This window comes from Podarcis tiliguerta (genome assembly GCF_965153285.1).
Source record: "Podarcis tiliguerta genome assembly, chromosome: Z".
Taxonomy (NCBI): domain Eukaryota; kingdom Metazoa; phylum Chordata; class Lepidosauria; order Squamata; family Lacertidae; genus Podarcis; species Podarcis tiliguerta.
The window spans coordinates 27,670,063-27,697,126 of NC_139553.1; the positions used below are offsets into that span (position 1 = coordinate 27,670,063).

General features: G+C 43.7%; 1 protein-coding gene across 5 annotated transcripts; it reads left to right on the forward strand.

The window, feature by feature from the left end:
- Positions 1–245: 245 nt before the first annotated feature.
- On the forward strand, positions 246–19,565 carry LOC310669189 (ras-related protein Rab-6B-like). Of its 5 annotated transcripts, none has more exons than XM_083422763.1 (9): positions 278–509; positions 3,293–3,351; positions 4,978–5,031; positions 10,462–10,506; positions 11,315–11,423; positions 11,644–11,755; positions 14,501–14,594; positions 14,950–15,016; positions 15,751–19,565. In XM_083422763.1, the coding sequence occupies exons 1-9, from the start codon at positions 428–430 to the stop codon at positions 15,813–15,815; spliced, it is 687 nt and encodes a 228-aa protein (XP_083278889.1). In that variant the 5' UTR covers positions 278–427; the 3' UTR covers positions 15,816–19,565. The 5 variants fall into 5 exon arrangements, with proteins under 5 accessions (XP_083278893.1, XP_083278892.1, XP_083278889.1 ...); XM_083422764.1 differs by having other exon boundaries at positions 11,318–11,423; XM_083422767.1 differs by lacking the exons at positions 10,462–10,506; positions 11,315–11,423 and adding an exon at positions 7,029–7,134 and having other exon boundaries at positions 246–509.
- Positions 19,566–27,064: the final 7,499 nt, after the last annotated feature.

The window sequence follows — 27,064 nt, forward strand, 5'->3', positions numbered from 1 at the left end:
AAAGAAGTCCTGATTCTTTCTACACTTTTCCTATCTCTGTGGTTAGCGCCGCGCCGTCGGCCTCTTAAACCCCGCCCTCCCGTGATGTCACACCCGATGATCTCACGACGCCACCCTCGGTCTCTTCCAGGCGGCCTGTATCTATTCTTTCCCCCTCCTCCCCCTCCCTGCAGCTCAGGATGAGCTCATCCCTCTCTCGTCCCTCGGAGGGGGGGGGCGGGCGGCCGCGGAGCGGAAGTGACGCCATCAGGTGTCGCTCCGCTGTTGCCGTGTCTTCTTTCTGGTCGGCGCAGCCCGGTTCTTCCCCTGCCCTTACCTCGCTCCTTCTCCCTGGCACCTGGCTCCTGTCCCGGCCTTCCATCCTTACACCCATCCTTCCCGCTCTTCTTCCTCCTTCTCCCCCAGTCCCAGCCCTGCTCCGCTTGCCATGACGGCGCCCGGAGGAGCCGGCGGCGAGTTCGGCAACCCGCTGCGCAAGTTCAAGTTGGTTTTCCTGGGCGAGCAGAGCGGTGAGCGCGGGGCCCCGGGGGTTTAGGGCGGGCAGGCAGGTGGTGAGGAGAGTATCTCTGAGGGATGACCCTATGGCGATGACCCTCGGGCAGAATTTCCCTCCCCTCCTCGACATGCCGAACCCTCAAGTGCGGAGCAACATGCAGGTGCCGCCGCCGCTGTTTTGCTGTCCATGGTGCTTCGCGGAGTTACATAAGCAAAAACATATGAGGTCCCACTCAGCATTTTAGATAAGAAGATCTCATGCCCACAAACGGGCTTTGGGTGGGCAGTAGTTGGTGAAGCTATTTGTATGTGCCTAATGTGGTTTGTCAGAAACCCTGTCAAGAAGCCATAAGCAATCCCCACCCGCCGTATTTCTGCTGTCCCCACTCCCCAAATACTGCTTTGACATTCCAGAGTTTGGGTAAGAGGAAAAGTTTGTGACTGTATGATTCTGATACATCCTGATATTTTATATGGTGCCTTGTCGAATTGTAGGAGTAAAAGCTGCCAGGATCCCTCCTCAAGTAAAGAGCTGCGTAAGATGACAAATGCATGCATGCTCCTTAAAATGCAGAACCTTTGGGTGGGAGAAATGAAGATGGCTAAGGCATCATTAGTGTAATTAAACAACTACATCTCCATCAGTATACATAGTGTCTCTAGAGTTGCATAAACAGATGGGGGCAAGTGATACTTTGTTATTATAAATGCCCCTTGCTGTGATTCCTCCATTCATCCAAGACTTTGGAGAGGTATTGGAAGGATGAGAGAAGTGTGGCACCACAAACCTGAAATGATACCTACCATCACCACCCAGGTTGCCCAGATGAAAGTATTATAAGATGCTCTGTGTGTGTGTGTGTGTGTGTGTGAGAGAGAGAGAGAGAGAGAGAGAGAGAAAGAGATTGTACTCAAGCTCCCACTGCTCATTTCCATGGGATCCTAGGAATTTTGATTGGGAAGCTTTAAAATGTGTTGATCATATGGAATAGGAGTAAGTCTCATTGAGCATGATGCTACTGAATTAATGTGCATAGAAAAAGCAAAAGAAACTCAAAGTGAGGTAGTTTCTAGGACTTGCCAATACTCCTCCACACCTTATATCTTTTTACCATATATTTTTTTGAAGCTAAGATTGCTACCAATATTTTAGTCTGCTTGGTAGAAGACTTTATAATTCCCAATCCTTTTTAATGTTAAGAGCATCATCCTTGAGGATAATCTTTTTAAAATTATTATCATTGAAGTGACATATCACAGCTGAATTTGTCAGCATATCTATTGTAACATTTATTGTGTGAAATGGCTTTTGCTGTTCAGTTGTACAGTGTCTTGTTGGCACTTGGACATACTAATGGCTGATAGAGTTGAGCTTACCAAATGGTGAACTCATCACTTTCTACCTTCTCAACTGATCCAGTGAATTGATCCATCCTGTTCCAGAGGACAGCTTCTAGGACACTTACGTGTGAATAATAAAGTCAAGTTCAAAGCACTTTTTCTAAGAGCATGGCTGGAAGTGTTTCACATAAATTTCTCTCCAGTGCTCTGAATTACAATGTTGGCTAATGCCCAACATCCTATGTATTGAAGCGTGATATGGGAGTTAACAAAGTTGTCAATGGTGAAATAAATATAGAACCTCCTAGAAACCCCCCATCTTAATGGTTTGTCTTGATGTGCCAAAATTATTTATGTCTGTGCCAGTTCTGTCCACTGATGGAATTTGCAATTATTCTGAAACACTGAATATATAGTCAGCGACATTTGTGGCTGTAATCATGTATATGTTGTAGTAAGGTGAAGAAAAATGAAAATTATAGGAATATGTTGCTTTTATCACAACAAGCATAGTTGTTCTTGCATTAGTTAAAACTGGTTCAGCTATTTTAAAGTCTTTATAAGGTTTGTTGGAAGAAATGGCGATTAAGCCCTACTATGTAGATTTGAGGTTGGTTTGCAGGACTTGTAATACGTGCTTGTGTGTGTATGTCACCAGCCTCCTGTTCCATGCTAAGACTTGTACTATTAAATTAAAGTTTTCGATGGGAAATATGGACCCACACCTTTGCAGTATCACAGAATAATCTCGGTTTTCAATGGTTTAGGATTGGGGTTGACATTAATGCTCTAGAACTCTTATTTATTTATTTGCAAAATTTCTATCCCATCAAAAGGGCTCTCAAAACTTATTTTTATAAGCTGCTGGAATATGACCTCTGTACTCAGCCTCACAGTCTTTAAAAAAATGACATACAAGGAAGAAGATATTGGAGAGAGGAAGGAAAAACAAGACCAAGCATAGTTCTTAGTTACAAGCTATGACAGTGACAGTTTGGACTGTTTTGCCCTTGACGAAGATCACCATATCGGGAGACACTCTTCTCATTCTCACCCCTTCTCAAGCAGATCCAGAAGGAGAGCAGGTGACATTGTCCAGCTCAGGAGGACAAGGCCACACATTTCATCCCTCAGACAGATCATACTTATTTGATTCACATTGTGATGGATCACTATGCTTATTGTTTGCTTTCTGTATATATGTCCCATAGCGCCCAGTACACAAAGGGGCTGCTTGTGTAAATAAAATAATATGTCTGCACAACAACTTCTAAAAGCAGCAGACCCAAAAATCTCATGCTACTTTATGTAGGTTAGCTGGATTTCTAAAAGGAAGGAATAGTATAATGTGCCATGATATTCTGGAGATCTTGACTCTGTGTGTAGGCAGGTGTTTTGAGTGCTGCTCCTACACTTCATATATAAAGAGCCATTTCTCTTCTCCCCTCTTCTATAGTTGGAAAAACATCCCTGATCACCAGATTTATGTATGACAGTTTTGACAACACGTACCAGGTAAGTGGGAGCATAGTCAAGCTTTCTGCATAAGAACATTTAAATGCACTGTTTTCATGGAGAGGTTTAGAAACTAGTGAAATTCTAGAGGTCTGGAATCTGGATATTGGTTGGACACATCTATATGCTGCCAGTAGATAAAAGAAATTGTTATTGAATAGGCTGAAGGAACATTTACAGTTTTAAAAATGAAAACAACATAAAGCAACCAAATATTATAAATATTATATACACCTAAAAGCAGATTTAAGCCAAATAAAAACATATTGAACAGCCTAGGACCATTGTTTCTACTATATATATTGCAAATAACTTTCTCTTGCTGCCAGAAGTGCAGTCTTGCAACAGCTCTTACTGATGTATTTCTACACACCTTGTAATAAGAAGCTTACCATTAAGTTTTATCCAGAGACAAAGTTGAACTAGCTGAAAAAAGTTTTCTTCAGAAATTCATATAATTTACAAAATGAGCATATAACAACACTAGTCCTGTGTCAGTTGCATTGGTTGCTTCTCTTTCTTTCTAGGCTCAGTTTAAAGTGATGGTTTTGGCTTTTGGAACCTTAAAAGGTCTAAGACCAGGTTATTTGAATGTCTGCCTGCACCCTCACGAGCCTGCATTGCCCTGAGATTGGCCGTGGAGACCCTGCTCTCAAACCCAACACTATTAACATCAGATAGTTACCAGCCATAGGGCTTTTTAGTACTGGCCCCACATCTTTGGAACTCCCTGGAACAATGTAATGCTCTATCATTTCAGGTTTCCGATAGGCATCTCGTTGGTCATCTAGTATGCTGTGCCAGATGGGCTACTGGCACAATCCAGCAGGCTGTTATGTTATTATGACTTTAAAGCAGATTTGTTCCACTCAGCTTTTTATTGATGGTTTTATGCTGCCTTTGACTTTAATGAGTTGCTGCTATAGTTAACGGTTCAAACCTAGTTGTGTCCATCCAGAAGCTGAATGGACTTCAGCATGCGCAAGTCCTTTTTGTCTTCCACCTGTAGCCCCTCTGGCTGGCATCCAGATTTAGAGGGATTCAAGGAGCTACTGGGTGGTGGTGAAGATGGGTAAATCAGCTTGTGCAATATTGGATATCGCCACATAGATCTTGCGCCTCAGCTGAATTGAAGCATACAGATGCAATCCCAAAGCAAGTCTTAATTCATTTTCCATAAGGCACCATGATGTTCAGAGACTACTATCTCAGCGAGGTAAATGCATTTCATAACCTGTAATCAGGGTGATATATTAAATATTTGGGCCTCTCAACCCACTTAAAAAGCTTTGTGCACTATGGAAATTATTCTCTACAGCAATACCCCCCTTGTGCTTCAACCTCCAAAATTATTTAATTTATCTGAGTTTCCCCCTCCCAGATGAACAGGATCACATGAGAAGAGTCCAAGAGGTCCAAAACTTGTTAGATTACCTTTTCTTTTATTAAGCAACTCCAGAATTCATTTTGCACAGGAATCATTCATCCAATGTGTTCAGTATTGAGGTTACCACAGATCTGTCTTTGTATATGATTCAAGAACTTGATTTTTTGTGGACTTCCAGCAACTCTTAACTAGATGTCTGTTGTAGTTCAAAGTTACTGAGAGTTTTCTTATTTTTCCAGGCAACTATTGGAATTGATTTCCTCTCAAAGACTATGTATTTAGAAGATCGCACGGTGAGTGGTGTCGTCTGTGTGCATAACCTGGAAAAAGTATGTGATCGCTGTCCTGGCTTGTGTTGTATTTGACAGCTTTCACCTTCTAAGAGTGGCCCTAAATCCCCTGGCAGCCCCTTCCAATCATGGTCTCTGGCAAAAGAGGGTAAGCCAGCTGTGGCTCTTTATTTGTGACAAACTGTACCATGCAGGAGGAAAAGCGATTTCCCCAGAGTCACGACTTTTTGTGTCTTATTGAATATGGGAGTCTTTAGTAGGCTCAGCTTGCATTCCTCCATAACCTGCAAGCATTTCTCTCCCTGAATCACAAGGTTAGAATTGTGCTTTTTTAAAAGGGGGGAATGAAAGAGGAGGCCCTTTGAAATCCACATCACTGGGTAGATTGTATACAAAATTGCAAAGGCGGATTAGTTTTGACGGAGAAAATGTGGTGCTTTTGCCTTTCAGTCCCATGGAACCAACTTTTATTGTGGCTGTGGAATTTTAATCATTGGCTGCAGCATCCTTGGTTCTGATACAGGAGGGAGGCCAGTCTGGCAGCTAGAGGCTCTTTTGGCAAAATTATTTATCCCACAATTTAAAAATGTGCAAAATGCCTTATAGTCATTATCTTATACTTGCAACAGTCCTGTAGGGGAAATTTAGGCTTTGAGAGAGAAGCAGCCTAATGGGTACAAAACCCAAATGAGGATTTGAACCTGAATTTCTTACAGCCTAACTGAAATAAGGGTAGCATGTTGGCTCTACTTTATGACAGCAAACTGTTGAATTATCTGGCATGTCAGCCTGAACTGGCTGTGCCTCTAGTGCTACCTTGCTTCTGTCTCCTGGAGTTAAAGTAAGAATTTTCTTAGGTCATTTTCAGAGTGATAGTGTTTATATGTTGGTGCAGGGGTTTCCAAACTGGTCTGTGGACTGCTAGTGGTCTACAAGCTTCATTCGAGTGGTCTGTGGCAAGTCTCTGGATTTGTGGTTGGAGATGCAAGTCAGCACATCCATCATATTAAATATTCATAATTTTTCTAAAATTCTATTGCTTCTTTTATATTTCATATTGTATTTTATTGTATTGCAATTTGGATAAGAAAAAAAGAATAAATAACAATACAGTTAGAAATTATACGGCATCTTGCACAGCAATTGCTACAACAGACAGAATAACAATTCAGTGGTCTGCCAAGACCCATGACAATTTCAAATGGTGAGAAAATAAAGTTTGGGAACCATTGTGTTAGGGTATGGCTGTAAGCAGAAACTTAACCTTTGGTTCAAGATAATTCTTTGTCTCAGACGGAATCCTGTCCAGCCAAACTGTGCTGTTGCTGACAATTCCTTTAACGTTTATTACTACGCTACTTAGAAATGATGGGCAGCATTGACTCCACCCTCTAGTTCCTGTGACACCACATTTGGGTAAAATACCCTTTAACCTCTTTCTTCCCAGTGTGGACAGCAACTGTGGTTTTGGCATGACTCCTCCCCGTTATTATTTAACTCACTTGATGCACAGACAAAGTACACCTATGGAGTAGTTGAAGAGCACACTGAAAACTCTGTTGAAGCCTCTTCCATGCTCTGTGTGTGTCTGTTAATGAGCCCTTGACCTGTATCTTTGTTGTGGGGCTTCATAAGGGGGTACACAATTAGGCTGAGTGTCAGAAGAAATCCCATTGGGGCAGCTTGGGCCTTTACTTCTTGTACCTGCTGTATTCTTTTGCTTCCACTGTGGGTAAAAGCTGGCTGTTTTAACACATTTAAAGGGATCTATTCAGAAGCTACAATCACAAGATACCCTTGGGCAAGCCCTTCTTTTTATTTTGCACTGAATTTTTTTTCATTTTACCATTTCCCCGCCCCTTTTGTTGCTTGCATTTTTTCTCAAAGAGTTTGCATTCTTTTTTTTAAAATTTCACATAATTTTTTTGTTTTTATTTTGTGTTCCACATTTCTGCTCTTTCTTCCCTCCCCCCCTTCCCCCACATTTTCTGTTTTCCCAGATCAGGCTGCAGCTGTGGGACACAGCCGGTCAGGAAAGATTCCGCAGCCTCATTCCCAGCTACATCCGGGACTCTGCTGCGGCTGTCATTGTCTTTGATCTGACAAGTAGGTATTGTGGCTTAGGCTCTGCAAAGGCACTGTACACAGTGGAGAAGAGAGCTCTGGTTCTGTCCTTCTCAGTAAGGTAGCAGGCAGGACTAAAACCACCCCAAAGCCTGCAAAGGATCATCTGATAGAATCCATTGTTACTAGCAAAGGCCCACCACTTTTTTTGTTTAACTGTTTCTTAGTATGTAGATTATAATTGGGCAAATATTTATATTCAGCTGATATAGATTTTGTAGCCCTACAAAATATGATACCGAAAATGAAAATTCCTGTTACAAATAACAATAAATCTATACCGGTTTTAATAAAAACAGATTAAGTGCCTATCCCCTTAGAAAGGCAATAAATAAAAAAATGTTAAAATCCCAAAATTAGCACCTGGCAATTTATTATGTTTCCACTATCTAGCAATTATTATTGTTTTTATTATTTACCCATCCTTCACCAACAACTTTCAGGGCAGGCTACTACAGTCAGCATTAAAAACAGCTACCAGAAATCACAGCCACAGGGAAATGGTGTGTCCCAAAAATACCTATCTCATGTGTCAGAGGCCAGGGCAAGGAGGTGCGTCGTTAGTGGATGATGAAAATTGTATATTGAAGGTGCCAGATGCACTTCTGAGGGGAGGGAATTCCACATCCTAGGACCTGCCGCAGAGAATGCCCTCTCCCACACCACCACCACCACCTCAGACTTCTGAGGTCAATGGAACTGATCTTAACACCTTAGAGGGCCTATAGGGAAGGAGACAGTCTGTTAGATATTTGGGGTCTTAAGTTTTTTAGGGTTTTAAACGCTAATGTGGACATCTTACTTGCACTCAGAAATGACCAATGCATCTGTTTTTAAAATTGATTATGTGAGTTCTAAAGGCAACCCCAGCCTGTAATCTAGCTTCTACATTTTGGACCAGCTGAAGTTTCTGAGGCATCTTTAAGGGCTGCCCTATGTAGAGTGCATTGCAATAACCCAGCCTGGAAGCTGTTGGAGCATGGAGTACTGTGGCTGTCATCTCTATCTATAGTTTACTTGAGTCTCTTAAGGGGCAATGTTAGGCCCAGTTTTGCTATCTCATATACTATAGCCCAGTCTTCCCTAACCCGATGGCCTTCTGGTGATTTTGGTTTCATTTCCCATCAGCCCAAGCCAACATGGAATTGACACGGGATGTTGGGAATTGTAGTTCAGCAACATCTGGAGGGCCAGAGGTTCCCCATACATGTTCTGTGCCCTTGGCCAGCAGTGTATTCCATCAAGTCATGTGTTGCATAAAGGAGTATGTACTTCTGTTTGCCACAGTTTGTATGAAAGCAACTAATCCATACCTTTTGATGGCCCAGCTTAGGAAGTTTATTAATCAATTATTTATTTCATAAAATTTATACACTGCTTAATTATTTGTTTGATTCAAAGCATTTTACAAAAAGACTTGCAGAATTGTTTGTGGTCCTTTAATACTCTGCCACTGCCCTCCTGGAGTTTTTGAGCCATTTTCCTGCATTTTCTTATAGGTTTTTTATTTTATTTTAGCATCTGTGTGCTCCATTCATCTGAAAACAATTGTATTCAGACAGTACAGTTAAAACTACAACCATGATAAAGCAATAAGACACAGATATGTAAGATGGCTGGTAAAAGCTTTACATTAGAAACGATGGCTTCACCTTAAATAGCCACAGAACTAGTGCATATGCGGTGAGCATGTGTACTAAACAGGACCTGAGTTTGAAGAGAGTTAATATCAGTGAAAATCATTTGGAAAAAAGCCTTGAGATTTAGGAGGCCAAGTGTAGAAGCAGGACTACCTTCTTAGCCCCTACCCCCAAAGGGGTGGTGGAAAGGATTTTGCAATGCAGTACATTTCAACACTCCTCCATGACCAACTGCACATGTGCATGGAGATGATTGTGCCCAGCCAGTTTCCCAGTGGGCCTGGAAACCTGTCACTGAAGGGGAAGTCGACTCCACATCAGCACTCCGTGTGCAGTCTGTCAAAATGGGTGTGGGGCAGGAGAGAATACATTTCTGCACTTTCAGCTCAACCGCAGCTCTGTGACAGCATACAGAGCTGCAGTTTCTGTGGGTTCCAGGTTCCCTGTGGTGTCTTGTTTGCTTTGCATTGATGTGGACAGTGACGGGAAAGGCAAAAAGATGGCCATCCTTGGGAATAACTGCTAATGGGCTGAGTTGGTTGGGAAAACGAACTTTCACTTTATGAAAGCTTTTTCTTTAAAAAAAAAAGGGGGGGGGGGACAATATTCGTATAGACCTCCAAAAGGAAGATTTTGAAGGAATCTCCATTGGAAGAGAATGCAATAATAAAAGGTGTCTCCCTATTTTCTTTCACCTGAAATCATGTTCACTTAAAGACATGTTGGCTTCCTTGAAAATGCCACACCTTTTCACCAAGTGCTCCTTGGGACTGTTAGGGTGGGAGGCCAACAGTAGATGGGAGGCGGGTGAGGATTGACTTGAGACCACACTGGGACTAGCGGGACAGTGCCCCATTCACCACAGCAGACCAAACTCTATTGCACACCTGTAGGGAGATTCTTGGTTTGCGCCCATGTTCTCTGCGTTGTGTGGGGGCTCACTAAACATCTTCCTGTGCAGTGGGTTAGCAGCAGCTGTGACCATATGTGTCAGGGGCACATAGTGGCTTCCTGACTCAGTGGCCCTGCTGATTGCTGACACTTTCCCTCTCTTCAATACAACTGCATTGAGATATATGTGAAGGAAGGAGGAGAGCTATGGGTGGAGACTCCCTGTGCCGCAGACTTTGTCCCTCAGCCTAGGGCAGTGGGCAAAGGAGCCCCCCGTCAGTAGTTCATCTGCACCCTTTCTCTCCCGCTCCTCCTTGCTCTTGCTTTGTCTGTCCTTGTATTGCTACGACCACCTTAGTCTGGTGTAAACATTGCAATGATTTGCCTCATGGAGTTAGTGTACATGTTTAGGAACTTGCTTTGTTTGATGCTTGTATATTTATTCAGTAAAATGCTTCAGTTAGTATGGGGAAAGTGGGATTATTTAAATAAATATATAAAATCAAGTGGCTCCTCTTGTCTCTGGTACAGTGACAACCTATCCTTGAATCACTTCCATGCAATCCATCAGAGCTGTCCATGTGGGTGCAGTACCGTAAACTCCATTTGTAGACTCACCTGGGTGCTTTTTTCATTCCTTGGTCTTCATTGTAGACACAGTTAACATCTCTAACCAGTCACGAACAATATTGAGGATGGTGGTGGAAGGGGTAATCTTAGTCATGATATCTCTTTGGATGCAATCCAAAGCTGAAATTTATTCTCTTTGCCCCAATAGCTAGTTCCAGTTTCTGCTTTACATAGCTCCCAAGAGGAAGGGCTGGTATGTTATGTGTTGTTGTTATTGTTTTAAATAATGATTTTGTTAATTAAATGTGTATCCTGACTTTCCTCCATGAACCTTTCAAACACGCTGCCTGTCCTGAAGGCATCTCCCATCTCCATTGGGCTCCTCGGGGAATTGTGCTATGCTGATAGTTGTGAGATTCTTGGTATGACTGGCAATGCTTCCATTTAATTTAGCTCTGTTGCTATTTGCCTCCCTTAGGAAGTGTCTTCCTTTCCTTGCTGGTGTTGTAAGGAACCAGATGACTGCACTGTGCAGTTTGCACCTTACCCCATTCACACGCTGAAAATAAGGGTTTTGGCTTCACACTTAATGGAAAGCTGAACCCAGAATTGAGAATGTCAGTTTCTCCAAATGTAGCTATGCTATAGTTCTCAGCAGAACTACAGATCTTGCAGAACTTGCCCAGATGTGTTGGGTTTCATAGAGCAAGATATATAGGAAGTCTCACTCGCATACCCTGTTCACTAGTATTTAGAGGTTATAAGAGTCTACTGAACTGGAAGAAATGAGTCCATTTTGTGCCTCTGGTATTGCTGGCTGTCTTGGTTGTTAGAATCATTTGATGAGTATTTGTCCTATTTGCAGAAGCAGGAGTTAGGTTTTGGGTAGTCTGCTATGTTTTCCTTCCATCTTAAGCACTGCATTTTCTACTGGGTTGTCTGTGCATTTGGAGATCCATTGCAATTCTATAAAATTCATTTTCTAACTGCCTTTTCTCTAAAGGACAATTTCTTCCTCTTCTGTCTTTTGTCCCTCTGTCCCCTCCCTGGGCTGGTACCAGCAGGTCCGACTTCAGCTTTGGGACACAGCAGGCCAGGAGCGGTTCCGTAGCCTCATTCCCAGCTACATCCGTGACTCAACTATTGCAGTGGTAGTCTATGACATTACAAGTGAGTGAGAGATTGGATTCACAGTGTATGGAAGCAGTCCTCTCAGAGAGGGGTCAGAGCACAGAACCCCCGAGTCATGGCTGCCCAAAGATAAAGCAACTGGGCTTGTTGTATGTCATGCTGGTCCATGGGGTATGCAAGTACCTTACTTTTGCAGAAGAGCCTTTAAAGCTTTTGTGCTTTTTAAAGTTTTTAATTAAGCTTCCCCCCACACCCACAGATCTGAATTCCTTCCAGCAAACCTCCAAATGGATTGATGATGTGCGAACAGAAAGAGGAAGTGATGTCATCATTATGCTGGTGGGGAATAAAACTGACCTTGCAGACAAGAGGTAATTTGGGGAGTTGGGAGTCAGGTTCCTTTGTTTTCGTATATGCTTGAAAGCTTCCTAGCTGGCTTTTGGGAGGAACAAGCAAAGGAAAATCCTTTTTTTTGGGTGAAGAAACGGGATTAAACGCATCCAAAAAAAGCATGTAAGGCTGGTAGAATTGTGGCTTTAATTGAGATGGCACCAACATCTTGCTTCTTTAGATATTTTAAATTGTAACCATTCTCTGGAAGCGACACCATCTTCCTTGAGAGAGATTTGTTTTGAGGCTTCTTATCATTGACCAATAAATACAGTGGCATTCTGCTAGGCCTTTAGAAGCTGCTTTGCCAACCCCACACCTCTGTGACTTCTTTATGAAAAATTTGGGTGCCGCCTTGACTAGCTAGGGACCTAGTACACATAGGACAAAAAAACTTGTAACTTCCTCTGGAGCAAAAATCTGAATGGCTTTAGCACAACCTGGAAATAAGGCAGCAGGTAAAATTACAGTTCTTCCTTTGATCATTGATCTAAGTGGGGGTAGTTCTTGAAAACAAAGGCACAGTTACATGGCAGAAATAATTTGTAACATACCACTAAATACAGTGCAACTCATAATTCAATCAGTTAACTGGGGGCTCCTTTTTGCGGGGAAGGTGTGGGATATAGATTTAATAACCGAGATAACATAGGACATCTTTCCTGCCGGTACTTCCCGTACGGTGCCTAATCAGATGTATAAATTTGAGTTTTCCAAACTCATCATTCGCAGCTTTTCAGTTGCAGATCTTGACTAGCATCAGCTGAGTTCCCAGCTATGGACAGCTAGCAAATACAGGTAACTCACAACTTACGCGCATTTAACTTGTGCACATTCAGCTTTATGTGCTTGGCAAATATATATCCATATTTATACACATATATAAAAGGGGGTGGGCAGCAGGGAGGAAAAGCTTTGGCAATCCCACCTGCCATTGCTCTCACCTTGAGAGAGATTTCAGAGGTGCAGGGAGAGAGTGTTCCGACTGTACAGTACTCGATTTTGGCTTTATGTGCTGTCCCTGGAATGTAACCCCATAAGTTGAGAGTCGCCTGTATTGCAACACCTATTAGGATAGACAAAATGGTCAGGGAGCTTTTACACCTCTGCCATTTCCCTAGGAATGTCTCCAGTCTAGTTTAATTTCCGCTGCTATCATCTCTGCACATTCATGCAGTATATGTTGAGCTCCATAGATTTAAGAAAGCAGTTTTTAAAGTACTGTCCATGTCCCCTTGAATTACCCATTTATAGGATCTGTGCTGCTTAGTTGCAAGCAATCATAATTCATTTGACAATTACACTTGTTCAGACAGATGTTACTACAGCCATTTTAGCATGCAAAATGCTATATTAACACAAAGGGAAAGCAACTTATTCCTACAATAATGTGAATTATAAATAAATTCTGGGGTGGAGGGCATTCACATCTGCGGTTTCTTTGTTCAGCTTTTTCCTACATCTGTAAGTATTTTCTGTATTAAAGGTAAAGGATAAATTGGGCAGATAAAAAGCAAGCTGCAGCCTTGTTTGCTCCCTCCTCCCACTTAGCATTCAACTTTGTTTTTAATTTCCCCTTTAATGAAACACAAATGTTTTTTCCAGTGTCTAAACCACCAAGCAATGCTTAGTCCTTCCTTTCCAAACCAGAATTTGAAACCCACTTTAAACCATGATTTTCTATTTGGAAGGGAAATACAAACAATAGTTCCCCCATTTAGACATCCTTACAAACCATGGTTTATGTTACACAAGACATTGAAATTGTAGCTTTAAAGGGAGAGAAGTATAAGGCTAGTTTTGGATCCCCCACGGGCATCAAAACACCAATTCCGCTCTGTTTTGGATTGTGTGAAATGAGCCTAAGAGACTATAATAATCAAAGAAAGTCTTAGGTGAAAATGAAGACCTCTCCATGCAACCTATGCAGACATGCAACCTGTCCTTATTGTTTTATTTTGTGGGGGCTGTGTGCTTCTTCCTTGCTGGCTTTTCTGTTGCTGGCCAATCTTTTGAAGCTTCATTTGTTTTTGTTTGTTTGCTTATTGCTACCAATTCCCTTTTTAGTTTTTGCTTCCTTTTGGATTTTTCTCCCCCTTTCCTGTGACATTTTTTTCATTTCTGTAGAAGAGGGCGTGCAAGAGGCCTAAGAACTGAGTAGGATGTATATTGAAACCAGGGATAAAGCAGGATTTTATATAAAACCAGGTATGTACAGGGTGTTAGAGATTATTAATTCCCACGCAGCAGTGGCATAGCTTTCTATGTGACATGTGACCCACCTAACCAAACTAAGCCAACTAACCATGTTTTGTGGCTTTCCTGTTTTGACTTACATTTTGTGTTTTGTAATCACATGCAGGTAGAGCAAAAATGGGTTTAGCCAGCCCACCATGCATAGCTATGGGGCTTTACTTGGTTTGGTGAGATGTAGAAATGCCTCCAAAAAGGTTTCTATTACTTTTTTCCTCTAAGGTTCTATAAATGCAACAGGCATTAAAGCTCTCTGATTCTAGCATTGCTTGTTTTCCTGCTTTCGCTTGTTGTGATTTGTGGGCACCCAGTTTCTAACTTTTCATGGTCACTCAAAAGCTTGAGTTGATGAAGGTTCAGAGATTCAGGAGTCCTCTTGTAGTGTTGATAAGACAGGGAGAGATCCTTGATAACTGAATCTCCCCTCAAATGCCTTACCTTTCTTTCTCTCTTGTCTGCATTATTATTTCCAGGCAAATTACTACAGAAGAAGGCGAACAGAGAGCCAAAGAACTGAGTGTGATGTTCATTGAGACCAGCGCAAAGACTGGCTATAATGTGAAACAGGTAACTTGGTGCTGTTCCCGGGAAGCAGTGCTGCCATTTTTAGCACCAAAATTCATATTGGGATTTTGGGATTTCACTTTCTTGAGGGAATTTAGATCTCTCCCCACCAATTCTGAGTGCTTGGTGGTGATGTATTGGAATGGATTAACTTCTCCTTCCCTTTGATTCCATAGCTTCCATGATCAAAATATTTTTTAAAGGCCAGTGTGCTGCTTCCATCCTGACTTCACTGCTTTTCATACTAATTATTGCAGTAGTCACATTTCTCTATCCCTTAAGCTTGTCCCAGTGCTCCCCCTAATGCATTTTTTAGTTACCACATTTTCTTGCACCTTCTCTTTGTGTTGCCTTCCAGCTCTTCCGCCGTGTGGCTGCTGCCTTGCCTGGGATGGACAGCACTCCAGAGAAAAGCAAAGACGACAGTATCCTTGCTCAGCTTCTCAGTAGCTTCGTCCCATACTGCAGTCTTTCAGTACAAGCTTGGGGAAGCCTAAGACAGTTTCTTTTTAGGGCCGCTCTTTGCAAAGCATTGACAGGAGCTTATTTTATTGTGTGCCAGTGGTGCAGGAGTGGAGAACCTCAGCCCCAGGGGCCAAAAGTGGCTCTCTAGGGCCCCTCTCTGACCCCCTAGACCACACCCATCATTGCTCCACTTTGCCCACCAAGTTTCTCCACCCCCAGCTTGAAATCTAATGCTGCCCTCTTGCTTGTCTTGCTAGAGAATGGAGGGAGGGGATGTGAGGATGTATGGAAACTAGTTACTGTACAAGGTAAAGCAATGTTTGTTGGTCCACCCATTTTCCCCTCTGAATTGCCAGCCACTAGCATATGGCCCTCAGAAGGTGCCTGGAATGGGTGGCAGAGATGTGTGTGGCCCCAGGCACTTCTGGAATGTGTCCCCAACCCGTTTCCACTGAGGTGATGCAACCCTTGGTCAGAAACAAGTCCCCCTGTCCCTGCTTTATTGGCAGCGAGGAGAAGCGAATGCTTCTGGAATACAAGGGGTGGGAAGGAAAGGCAAGGGCAGATCCCCTTAACTTCCTGGATCTGCTTTGCTAGACTCAAGTGTCGCATTGTTGCGCTTTTCTCTGTGTTCTTTACCACACCTTGCTTTACATATTGGGTTTCTTTTTTCCCCTTAACCTGCCACCTCCAGTGATTGACATCAAACTAGAGAAACCTCCTGAGCAGCCAGTAACAGAGAGCGGCTGCTCCTGCTAAAGGATCTGTTGCGTTGCAACCTCTTCCCAACTGCCCAGCCCCATCTCGCCGAAGAACATCACTTTTCATTGACTAGAGAAACTTCAACTTTTCGAGGGCTGAAACCTCAGTCTAATAAACTATCAAGCCCCCTGCCCTGTGGACGGCCCCGGCTGCTCCCTCCTACTGCATGGTGTGAACCCTCAAGTGTGTCCTGTCCCATGTTGGTTGTTGCACTTTGGGTGCCCTGGCACTCATTTTCTAGGTTTCCTGTCTCGGGCGTGTTCACCTTTCTGTGTCGTCCTATGAATGCAAAGGGGCAGAGCTTTTCTCAATTTAGGAAAGCATGGATAAACCTACAGCAAAGGACCTAGTGGGGCTGGATCATCCCTTACTTACTTCCTGTTGCTTTTTATCCATCCCCTTTCCAGAGGTTGCTCTTTCAGTTTGCCTGCTGTTGCAGCATATATATGAGGATGGGGGAAGCAACGGGTGTACTCCACTGCTGACTTCCTGTAGGTTAGCCATAGCTACCCACTTAATTCCCCATTTGATCTTTGTTCCTCCATTCCCTGAGAGGTAGTAAAGGGGAGGGGAGAAGGTAGCTCAGAATATGGCATTAGATATTTCTACTTCCAAGTTGTCATTTATCTTTACATAGTGGCTAGGTATTTTTAATTGCAGATTGGCTTACCCTTTTTTCCCCCAAGCATGTGGTGCTCAGTTAAATATGGATAGGGAGGATTGGCAGAACCAGACTGAATATGCAGAGCCTTATGTGGGAAGTCTGGCTGCAGCAAAGTGATGGACTGGGGATTTATTCTCAAGGACTAAACAAGATCTGTTTCTAGGTGAGCTGTAAACTCTGCAGTTGCTAGCTAGATTAAAACAGGGATTTGCAGACTAGACTTGGTCCAATGCTGCTATTTCTGTAAATGTATGTGTCATTTTAAATATGCAAAGTACTTTACAGTTACCTTTTATGCTTCATGGCTCTATTGCCATTTTTTTTACAGATGACTATCGGCAGTACACTCTCCCATCAGGTGAGACAGTGCCTAGCCATGAGAAAGACCCTTATCTGAATTTATTTTATTTTATTTCACTGGGCCAGAGTAGCATTTAAAGCCTAAATGTAAGTGGCATAGCATTTCTCCTTGAATTGGTCCAATTTTGGTCTAATTCTGTCCCCCCCCCCAAAAAAAAAAACTTGCTATTGACCAGTTTTCAAACTCCACACATATTAGGGCTGTTCCATTTTTATTTAATTCACAGTGCAATAGCCTTTAAATCTTTTTTTATGCTTGGCTTGCTCTGCGCAAGAGACACCTGTGTATCATACTTTTTCAGGGGATAAAAACTTTTGAACTATAGACCTTTGAACTTATGATTTATCACAAATGCCACCCCCTTTATTGGGTGCAAGCCACCCTAACATACAGACCTGGGAAACTGGTCGCAGTAAATGACTTTAATTGGGTAATTGTTTCTGATGGTACTTTGGACCATTTTGTTTTGGTCTGAGGTTTTGTCCAAATAATAATCCCCAGATCATGGTACTCTCCAGATATGGGGATTGCAACTCCATTGTTCCTGGTCATTGGCTCACCCTAGTCATATGCTTACTCCAATAGTTTTTCCTGCCAGGCTTGTGTACGCAAGTGATATGGGTCCTCTTTGCTGGAGTTGCTTCTGAACGTAACCTGTGAACACTTCCATAAACCAAGTTTATATTCTTAGAAATGAGTGAGGGATGGTAAAGAGCAAGAGCAGCATATATTCCATCCCTATTTTGCTTTGCTCCCTCCCTCCACATTCCTAGCTTAACTGAGTTGCCAGCCCTGTTTTCAGCAGAGGCTCCTGTCCTTGTAAGCTGAGTGAAATTCAACCGGTACAGCATTATACCTTCAGATAATGCTGCATAATGGAAAAGCTTTATCTGTTGAATTTTTAAGGTTTTTATTAAAGTGTTTTATTGCAACAGCAAAAGTACCTGTCAAGTTCTACATAAATTGCTCCCCACAAAAGGGAGAATACCCTTAATTTCTACTATCACTAGGGTGGGGCAGGGGGTTGTATGTGTTTAATAATTTCTCCTAAACATGACTCCTTGGGCAGGGACACCCACATGCCCTTACGTAACAAAATAAAACCCAGGTTTTCCACAAGTATACACAAGTTTATCCCCTGTAGTTTATTTTCACTGTGCTGTGCTGCCATGATGATGGTAGTTACCTTTTCTGAGTATTCATAGTACTTAAGTCTGGTTCTCATGCTTGGCAGTCTGATGTACATGGTGGAATGCAAGTTCGCATGTGCAGCTTAACAGCCCAGGTTGCATTATACACCTAATAAAAAGTGCAGGTTCCCAGGCAGAAGATCCCAGCCACTAGGTTGCTCCTCTAGCCCTGCTGCCCACTGCACTGCTTTGAGCTAAGCCGTAATTTGGCTGAATGTTAACATCTGAAACTAGGCTTGTGGTTTATCTCTCACAGACGATCTACAGATGGGTAAACCATTGTCTGGACAAAATAAACCAGTGGCCTAGGCTTGGATATAACACAAAGCCAAACCATGGCTTCATAGAATTGTAGGGTTGGAAGGGACCATGGGGGTCATCTAGCCTAACCCCCTGCAATACATGAATCTTTTGCCCAAAGTGGGGCTTGAACCCATGATCTTGAACCCTGAGATTAAGAGTCTCATGCTGTATTAACTGAGCTATCCCAGCAGCAAGATTGGAGAAGGAGCAAAGTGGCCATGAATCCACACATTTGCTCATTTGACTACAGCAGAGGTTGGCTTCCTGTTATATGCGAACTGGGTCACTGTCTGCATCAGTCAAATGTATATTGCCCAGTTTCTGTAATCTACCATCTCCTTTTCGACCTCTGTATGCATCATAATGGACACATGGCTCCTTGCCCCATCTTGCGTATGAAATTTAGAGCTTGATAAACATATGACATCGCCCTTTGCCCTTGAAGCTAAGGACTCAGCTTGCTAAAGTCTTGATTTATTCGTGGAAGAAAATCAGCATCTTGAAAGCTTGGAATGGCTAAGTGCATTTAATTTATCTGTCAGGCTTTTTTGTGAAACTTAACAGTCCTCATCTCAATCTTATCTGTGACTGGCTACTGAAAGCAAACCTTCTCAGAATCTGCTACTTCTATGATGCTTTGGGTTTCCCAATCATTCTCTTACACCCTTTTAGCTGAATGCAGGAACCTCTTGCACAGATTCCACCCCCCCCCCCAGCAGAATAGATAAGCCCGCAACTTTGGCCCCATCAGTTCTGAAAGCAAATGGCACTGTAGAGGCCTCTACTCATCCTGTGTATATATACTCCCTGTTGCGTGGAAATTGCTGGTGTCCTGTCAGTGTGACTTGTTTCTCTCTCTGCAGTTAAACTGGTGCCACTCTCCCTTTCTCACTGGCAGCCCAGTCCTGTCACTGCTGTTGTTGTGTTCTCTCAAGACACACTAGAAACCTGTGTATTTTCCAGAGAATGGGGATTTTAAAACAAAATACTTAAATGTTTTGTGGGGAGGGATGGGGTTGATTGGGCAGGCGGGGGGGGGGGACACACACAAGGTGAACAGCATAGTTCATTTTCTGACTGCCTTCTCTGTGGATGTGTATAATATTTGAGTGTCTGTCTCTGGCTCTGCTGTCTTCTAGCTGTTAGCCAAGCAAGTGACTCTAGAAATATGAATACTGACTGTCAGACTACAGCTGTGTATCACACTAAATAAAGTTAATTTCACCACAGTCATGTCATTGTGATGTTGTTTAAGGAAGGACTGGGCAGCTGCTCTAACCTCTTTATCCACAAATCTTCTATATGTAGTTATGCATAGGGCTTAAGTACTCACTGGCTCTCCCCACCTCCCAAACTACTGAGGTTCACCAAAAACAACCCTTATACTTTGAAGGCTTGACATGCAGCCGTAAGGGCTAACAACCTAGCTGGTAAATTTTTGGTATGTGTGAACAACTGAATTTTATGGATCACGAAAATCTGTACCTGTCACAAAATTCTGCTCTGGTACCATAAACCCACCCTTTGTCTGTTTTCCCACCTCCCCACCCAAAATATATTGGCTGTTTAAAAGGAAGTGCCTGCATTGGTGCCTTTTTATACTCAAAACTACTGTTTCATACTTCTGAAGAGTCTTGAGACCAGATTCCAGCTGGGAAAGAAAAACTGGTGGGGCAGGGCAGCTACAGATATCTGTTGCGAAGCCTTGGCGTTCCTGGTTCTCTATCCAGGCTTAACAGCATCCCACTAATTCAGGGATGGGCAGCTGTTTTCAATCAAAGGACCATGTTTGGTTGTTGTTGTTGTTGTTGTTGTTGTTGTTGTTGTTATATTACCCCACTCATCTGGCTGTGTTTCCCTGGCCACTCTGAGCAGCTCCCAACAGAACATTAAAACACGATACAACATCAAGCATTAAAAACTTCCCTAAACAGTATGGCCTTCAGATGTCTTCTAAAAGTCAGGTGGTGGTTTATTTCCTTGACATCTGACGGTAGGGCGTTCCACAGGGAGGGTGCCACTAACGAGAAGACCCTCTGCCTGGTTCCCTGTAACCTCGCTTCCTACAGTGAGGGAACCACCAGAAAGCCCTTGGCACTGGACCTCAGTGTCCAGGCTGAACGATGGGGTGGGGATGTTCCTTTTAGGTGTACAGGGCCGAGGCCATTTAGGGCTTTAAAGGTCAGCACCAACACTTTGAATTGTGCTCAAAAACATACTGGGAACCAATGTAGGTCTTACAAGACCGGTGTTACATGGTCTCAGTGGTCACTCCCAGTCATCAGTCTAGCTGCTGCATTCTAGATTACCGTATTTTTCGCTCTATAAGATGCACCAGACGACAAGACGCACCTAGTTTTTGGAGGAGGAAAACAAGAAAAAAAATATTCTGAATCTCAGAAGCCAGAACAGCAAGAGGGATCTCTACGCAGTGAAATCAGCAATCCCTCTTGCTGTTCTGGCTTCTGGGACAGCTGCGCAGCCTGGATTCGCTCCATAAGACGCACACACATTTCCCCTTACCTTTTAGAAGAGAAAAAGTGAGTCCTATAGAGCAAAAAATACGGTAGTTGTAGTTTCCGCGTCACCTTCAAAGGTAGCCCCACGTAGAGCACATTGCAGCAGTCCAAGCGGGAGATAACTAGAACATGCACCACTGGCAAGACAGTCCATGGGCTGGTAGGGTCTCAGCCTGTGTACCAGATGGAGCTGGTAGACAGCCACCCTGGACACAGAATTAACCTGGACACTCTTCTGGGGAGCCACATTGCTGGTGACGGGCAAGGCAGGGCAAAAGTGGGCGGGGCAGCAAATGCAAGTTTTACCTGTGTACAGTGAGCTTTCTGCATACAGTCACACACCTCTCAGTCCTCCATCCAGACAAGCAGAAGTTATTGGGAGTTCAAACCAGGACACATCCAACCCAGTAAGAACAATTAGAATGCCAAGCCAAGTCAGTGAGGGACATGCCCAGGTGAGAGTTATGAGGGCCACATAACAGCCCGCGTAACAGCTACATTTGACCCCTGGGCCTGATGTTTCCCAACCCTTCACTGATCCATCATATTTCTGACACCTAGTCTGGACAGGGAGATTTAGATAGCAGATATTTCTCAAAACAGCCCAAAGGATCAGTGCTTGGAGGCACTTTTCAGAAACTAACACCTCTCTTTGTCCTTAATGCACAGATAGGTACTTCTTGGTCCTCCACCTAAGCAGAGTCTGTAACCTCATCTATTCCTAAAGATTACTTTGTGGGGGGGGTTTATTTTTATTTTGACAACTGTTTAAAAAGGGCGGGGCTCTCTAAATAAACAGTTTGTGGGTTTGCACTTTCAAAGGAGATAATTCATAGCTCTGCAAGAGTGACTGGTTTAACCTGACCCTCTTTGCTGTTTTTTAATAGAGCTTTAAGCTAGGGAGATTGTGTGAGGATTGCAGAAAAAGTGGCATTTCCCTGTTTACATTCATTCCCCTTTAGTCTAGAAGGTTGCTTTGGGCAACTGGGGAAACCAACTTGTAGCTTTCCAATCATTCTTATCACCCAAGGCTTTGCCTTGGATGTTTTGTTTTCTTTTTCTGAAAGATCCTGTTGGGTAAGTGCAATTAAAACATAAAAGTGGAGCTTTTTTGGTTGCACTGTCTTTTAGCTTCAAACTTAAAACATTTGTTTAAGTAGGCACTTATTTCCTGGTCACACCATTGGTTTGCCTGCACACAACTTTACCTGATAGGATTGTGTAACTGTTTTATGGCTTTACACACATTAGTTTTACACAGATTAGTTAATTTTCAAGTTTTATTCTATTTTTATTTTTAAATTTGTTTTGTTGAAAGTTTTCCATGAATACATATAACACCTCTGTGTTCAATTCATAGAGTCCTTTCCACAGGTCATTTACATTCAATATGAGACACTGCTGTCATAGGCATTATGAGGCAGCGTCACATGAATAGTTTATGTATGTATGTATGTTGACAGTGCAATTGGCTGGAGGGCCCACAGCATGGTTGGTTGCATCCAGTTGATTGCAGTGAGTCTTGTTTGTGAGGGGGTGAGGATTATTGGGTCAAATTAGCCATATTTATTCGTATGCTGTCAGTAGGGTTAGGTCATTGTCTTGTTTGGGCTGTATACAGTATGTAATAAAGGGGAGCCACACCAGGGTGAAGGCATCCTCTTCTGTTTGTCCCCATGCTAATTTCAATTTTCTGGTTAGCTTTTCTAGTAGGGCTGTTTCCCATATGGTTTGGTACCAGTGGTCCATGTCGACTCCTGACAGGTGCTTCCAATATCTAGTTAAGACACTCCTAGCTGCTAAGAATAAGTGGCTTATGAGTTCTTTGTAATGTGAGTGTGCATTGTTGCCTTGGTAGATATTTACTGGGACTAGCTCTGGAGTTCTGATACCTGTTTTGTTATTTTGCAGATTTCTTGTAGGACTGATGTCCAAAAGCTGTACAACATACAACGTATCAGCTACACTATTTGTGAGGCTCAAATCATTGTCCTGTGGGATTTCAGTGGTTATGCATACTGCCCCCTCACTGCATATATTCCATGAATGTTGCCATATGTTATAAACATTGTGAGGATTGGTTTTCCTTTTGGCCAACCGAATTTGACATTTTCTGGGATAGGGCTATCAACCATATTTGTGAGAACCATCCCTCGGCTGTCAAACCTGAGGGAGTACACCATTACATGGCTACGTCCATCTCTGCAAGAAAGAATATTGGAATCTTTATGGAAGATCTACAGAGATTATGTGTCCATTATTCCCACGTTCTGCCAATAAAAAGAGTTCAGCTAGTTTATACATATACTGATATCTATATGTGAATCATTAGACACCACACCTACTATGTTGGTTCCCAATGGCCAGGTCCATGCAATATGGTAAAACAACAACAACAACAACAACAACAACAACAACAACAACAACAACAACATATTATTATTTATACCCCACCCATCTGGCTGAGTTTCCCCAGCCACTCTGGGTGGCTCCCAATCAAATGTTAAAAACAGTACAGCATTAAATATTAAAAACTTCCCTAAAAAGAGCTGCCTTCAGATGTCTTTTAAAGATAGGATAGATGCTTATTTCCTTCACATCTAAAGGGAGGGTGTTCCACAGGGTGGGCGCCACTACCAAGAAGGCCCTCTGTCTGGTTCCCTGTAACCTCATTTCTCGCAATGAGGGAACCGCCAGAAGGCCCTCGGTGCTGGATCTCAGTGTCCAGGCTGAACAATGGGGGTGGAAACGCTCCTTCAGGTATACAGGACCGAGGCAGTTTAGGGCTTTAAAGGTCAGCACCAACACTTTGAATTGTGCTCGGAAATGTACTGGGAGCCAATGCAGATCTCTCAGAACCGGTGTTATGTGGTCCCGGCAACCACTCCCAGTCACCAATCTAGCTGCCGCATTCTGGATTAATTGCAGTTTCCGGGTCACCTTCAAAGGTAGCCCCACGTAGAGTGCATTGCAGTAGTCCAAGCGGGAGATAACTAGAGCATGCACCACTCTGGCAAGACAGTCCGCGGGCAGGTAGGGTCTTAGCCTGCATACCAGGTGGAGACAGCCGCCCTGGACACAGAATTAACCTGCACCTCCATGGACAGCTGTGAGTCCAAAATGACTTCCAGGCTGCGCACCTGATCCTTCAGGGGCACAGTTACCCCATTCAGGACCAGGGAACCCCCCCACACCCGCCCGCTCCCTGTCCCCCCAAAACAGTACTTCTGTCTTGTCGGGATTCAACCTCAATCTGTTAGCCGCCATCCATCCTCCAACCGCCTCCAGGCACTCATACAGGACCTTCACCCCCTTCACTGCTTCTGATTTAAAGGAGAGGTAGAGCTAGGTGTCATCTGCATACTGATGAACACCCAGCCCAAACCCCCTGATGATCTCTCCCAACGGCTTCATATAGATATTAAAAAGCATGGGGGAGAGGACGGAACCCTGAGGCACCCCACAAGTGAGAGCCCAGGGGTCTGAACACTCATCCCCCAACACCACTTTCTGGACATGGCCCAGGAGAAAGGAGTGGAACCATCGTATAACAGTGCCCCCAGCTCCCAGCCCCTCTAGACGGTCCAGAAGGATGTTATGGTCAATGGTGTCAAAGGCCACTGAGAGATCCAGCAGAACTAGGAAACAGCTCTCACCTTTGTCCCTAGCACGCCGGAGATCATCAACCAGCGCGACCAAGGCAGTTTCAGTCCCATGGTGAGGCCTGAATCCCAATTGGAAGGGACCCAAATGGTCCACATCCTCCAGGCGTGCTTGGAGTTGTTCAGCAACCACCCACTCAATCACCTTGCCTAAGAATGGTAGATTTGAGACTGGGCGATAGTTGGCCATATTGGCCGGGTCTAAATGACCACCTCTTTCAGCGGGTCTGGAAAGGCTCCCTCACAGAGGCCACCAAGGGATCAGCTGAAAGGCCATCAACTTGGGATAAAACAACCCCTACCACTCTCTGGAAGACAATTGGATCCATTAAGTATCAATGGCTTACTAGGACCACATGTGTGGGGGCTCTGAAAGAAGTTCACAGCCACTTTGTTCCTCACTTTTGGCTCCCATATTAAGCTCTGCCAAGGGGTCACTTTGTATGCCTTCTGAACCCTGGCTCATGGTTACGTTCCTTAGTAACCATGAGCTACTCTTTGGAGCTGGACACTTTGGAGATGGAAGTGACAGCTGGACCATAAAGAAGGCTGATCGCTGAAGAATTGATGCTTTTGAATTATGGTGCTGGAGGAGACTCTTGAGAGTCCCATGGACTGCAAGAAGATCAAACCTATCCATTCTGAAGGAAATCAGCCCTGAGTGCTCACTGGAAGGACAGATCCTGAAACTGAGGCTCCAATACTTTGGCCACCTCAGGAGAAGAGAAGACTCCCTGGAAAAGACCCTGATGTTGGGAAAGATGGAGGGCACAAGGAGAAGGGGATGACAGAGGACAAGATGGTTGGATAGTGTTCTCGAAGCTACCAGCATGAGTTTGACCAAACTGCGGGAGGCAGTGGAAGACAGGAGCGCCTGGCGTGCTCAGGTCCATGGGGTCATGAAGAGTCGGACATGACTAAATGACTAAACAACAACAACTCTTTGGAGCAGCTTCTACCTTTTCTCTCTAGGCATTGCCATGGTGGGGATTGTGCTGAGGGAGCTCCGTCATCTCCACTGTGCTGCTTCTCAAAGAGAGCTTGTGAGGAAGTGAAGAGAGGCAGTGGCCGTTGCTGAAAGACACAGTTCCTTCCTTTCACACCCATTCACCTGCAGTCTCCCTCTGGGCAGCACTACCGTGAGGATTGGGTGTCCAACCTAGATGCTGCCATGCAAAGATTGAGAAAGGGCATGAGAGGAATCGGAGCCTTGTACGTCACACAGCCAGGCTCAACCGTTTTTGCTCCATGGTCACAAGCTGCTCTTACATCAAGGAAATACCCTTTCACTCACTTGTGTGTTCTCTGAGTGGCCTTGATGACCTAATTCTCTACACTGCTGATAGATAGAGAGGATGAGCAAGCAGGCAGAGATAGCTCAGTCTTTTCTACTGCACCAGCCTCAGTCTTTTCTACTGCAATACCAAAGGCGAGAAAGAGCTCGTGCTCTTCTTCCTCTCCAGGTGATGCATCAGAAACCCAGTGGAATGGATACCTGACATGGTCATTGTTCGGGAGACAAAGAACCAGTGAACGATTTGAGAAATCGTGAACCAGGGGTCAAGTAAGGCTTACCTTAATGACAGATTAGCTACCACTTGACACACTTTGCTTACTGTGGAACAGAATTTAACGTACATTTGCAATTCAGCTGATCAGTTTATTTGGGCAGATCCACCAATTTTTTAAAAAAGCTTAACCAAGCATAGTTTAAACCTGTTGAAGAAAAGAAGCGAGAGTAGAGGCAAACCCCTCCCCTGCCATTTGTGTTCAATTGACTCTCATGTGACTGTGTATATGTGCGGTGCCAGGATATAATTAAATAATAATAATTAATAATTAATAATAATAGTTAAATAATACAACCCATATCCGGAAATGATGCATATATGTGTGCCAATACGATGCCACTGTTGCAGCGAGATCAAATGCAGGAGAAACTTCCTGCCGCCCTTGCATCGCAGCACAAAGGTGTGTGAATTTTTTCACCCTTCTCTCATTGCCCCTGCTTTGGATGCTTTGAGTACTTAGTTTGTGTAAAATGTAGAAAATTCTAATGCGGCTATTGTGGTTAACGGCTTTTAATTATTTTGGGGGATGGAATGCCAATATAGCTCATTGCTAAGGGTGCAAGTGACCCTAGGTACGACTCTGTATACGATAGGAATGAACGAGAAGTAAAATTCAAATACAGTGGTATCTCTGGATACAAACGGGATCCGTTCCAGATCCCCATTCGCATCCTGAAGTGAACGTAACCCGCGCTTGCGTGTCTATGCGTGCGCGGGTCGCAATTTGCTGCTTCCGCGCATGCACATGACGTCATTTTGACCGTCTGCGTATGCACAAGCAGTGAAACTGGGAAGTAACGCTTTCTGTTACTTCTGGGTCGCCACAGAGCGCAACCTGAAAGCACTCAACCTGAAGCATATTTAACCCGAGGTATGACTGTACATACAGTACATGCATACTGCAAATTAAAATGCAAACCTCAAATAGCAACAGCCTATTTAAATAAATGGTAAAATCAAACCTGCCAAATGCTTA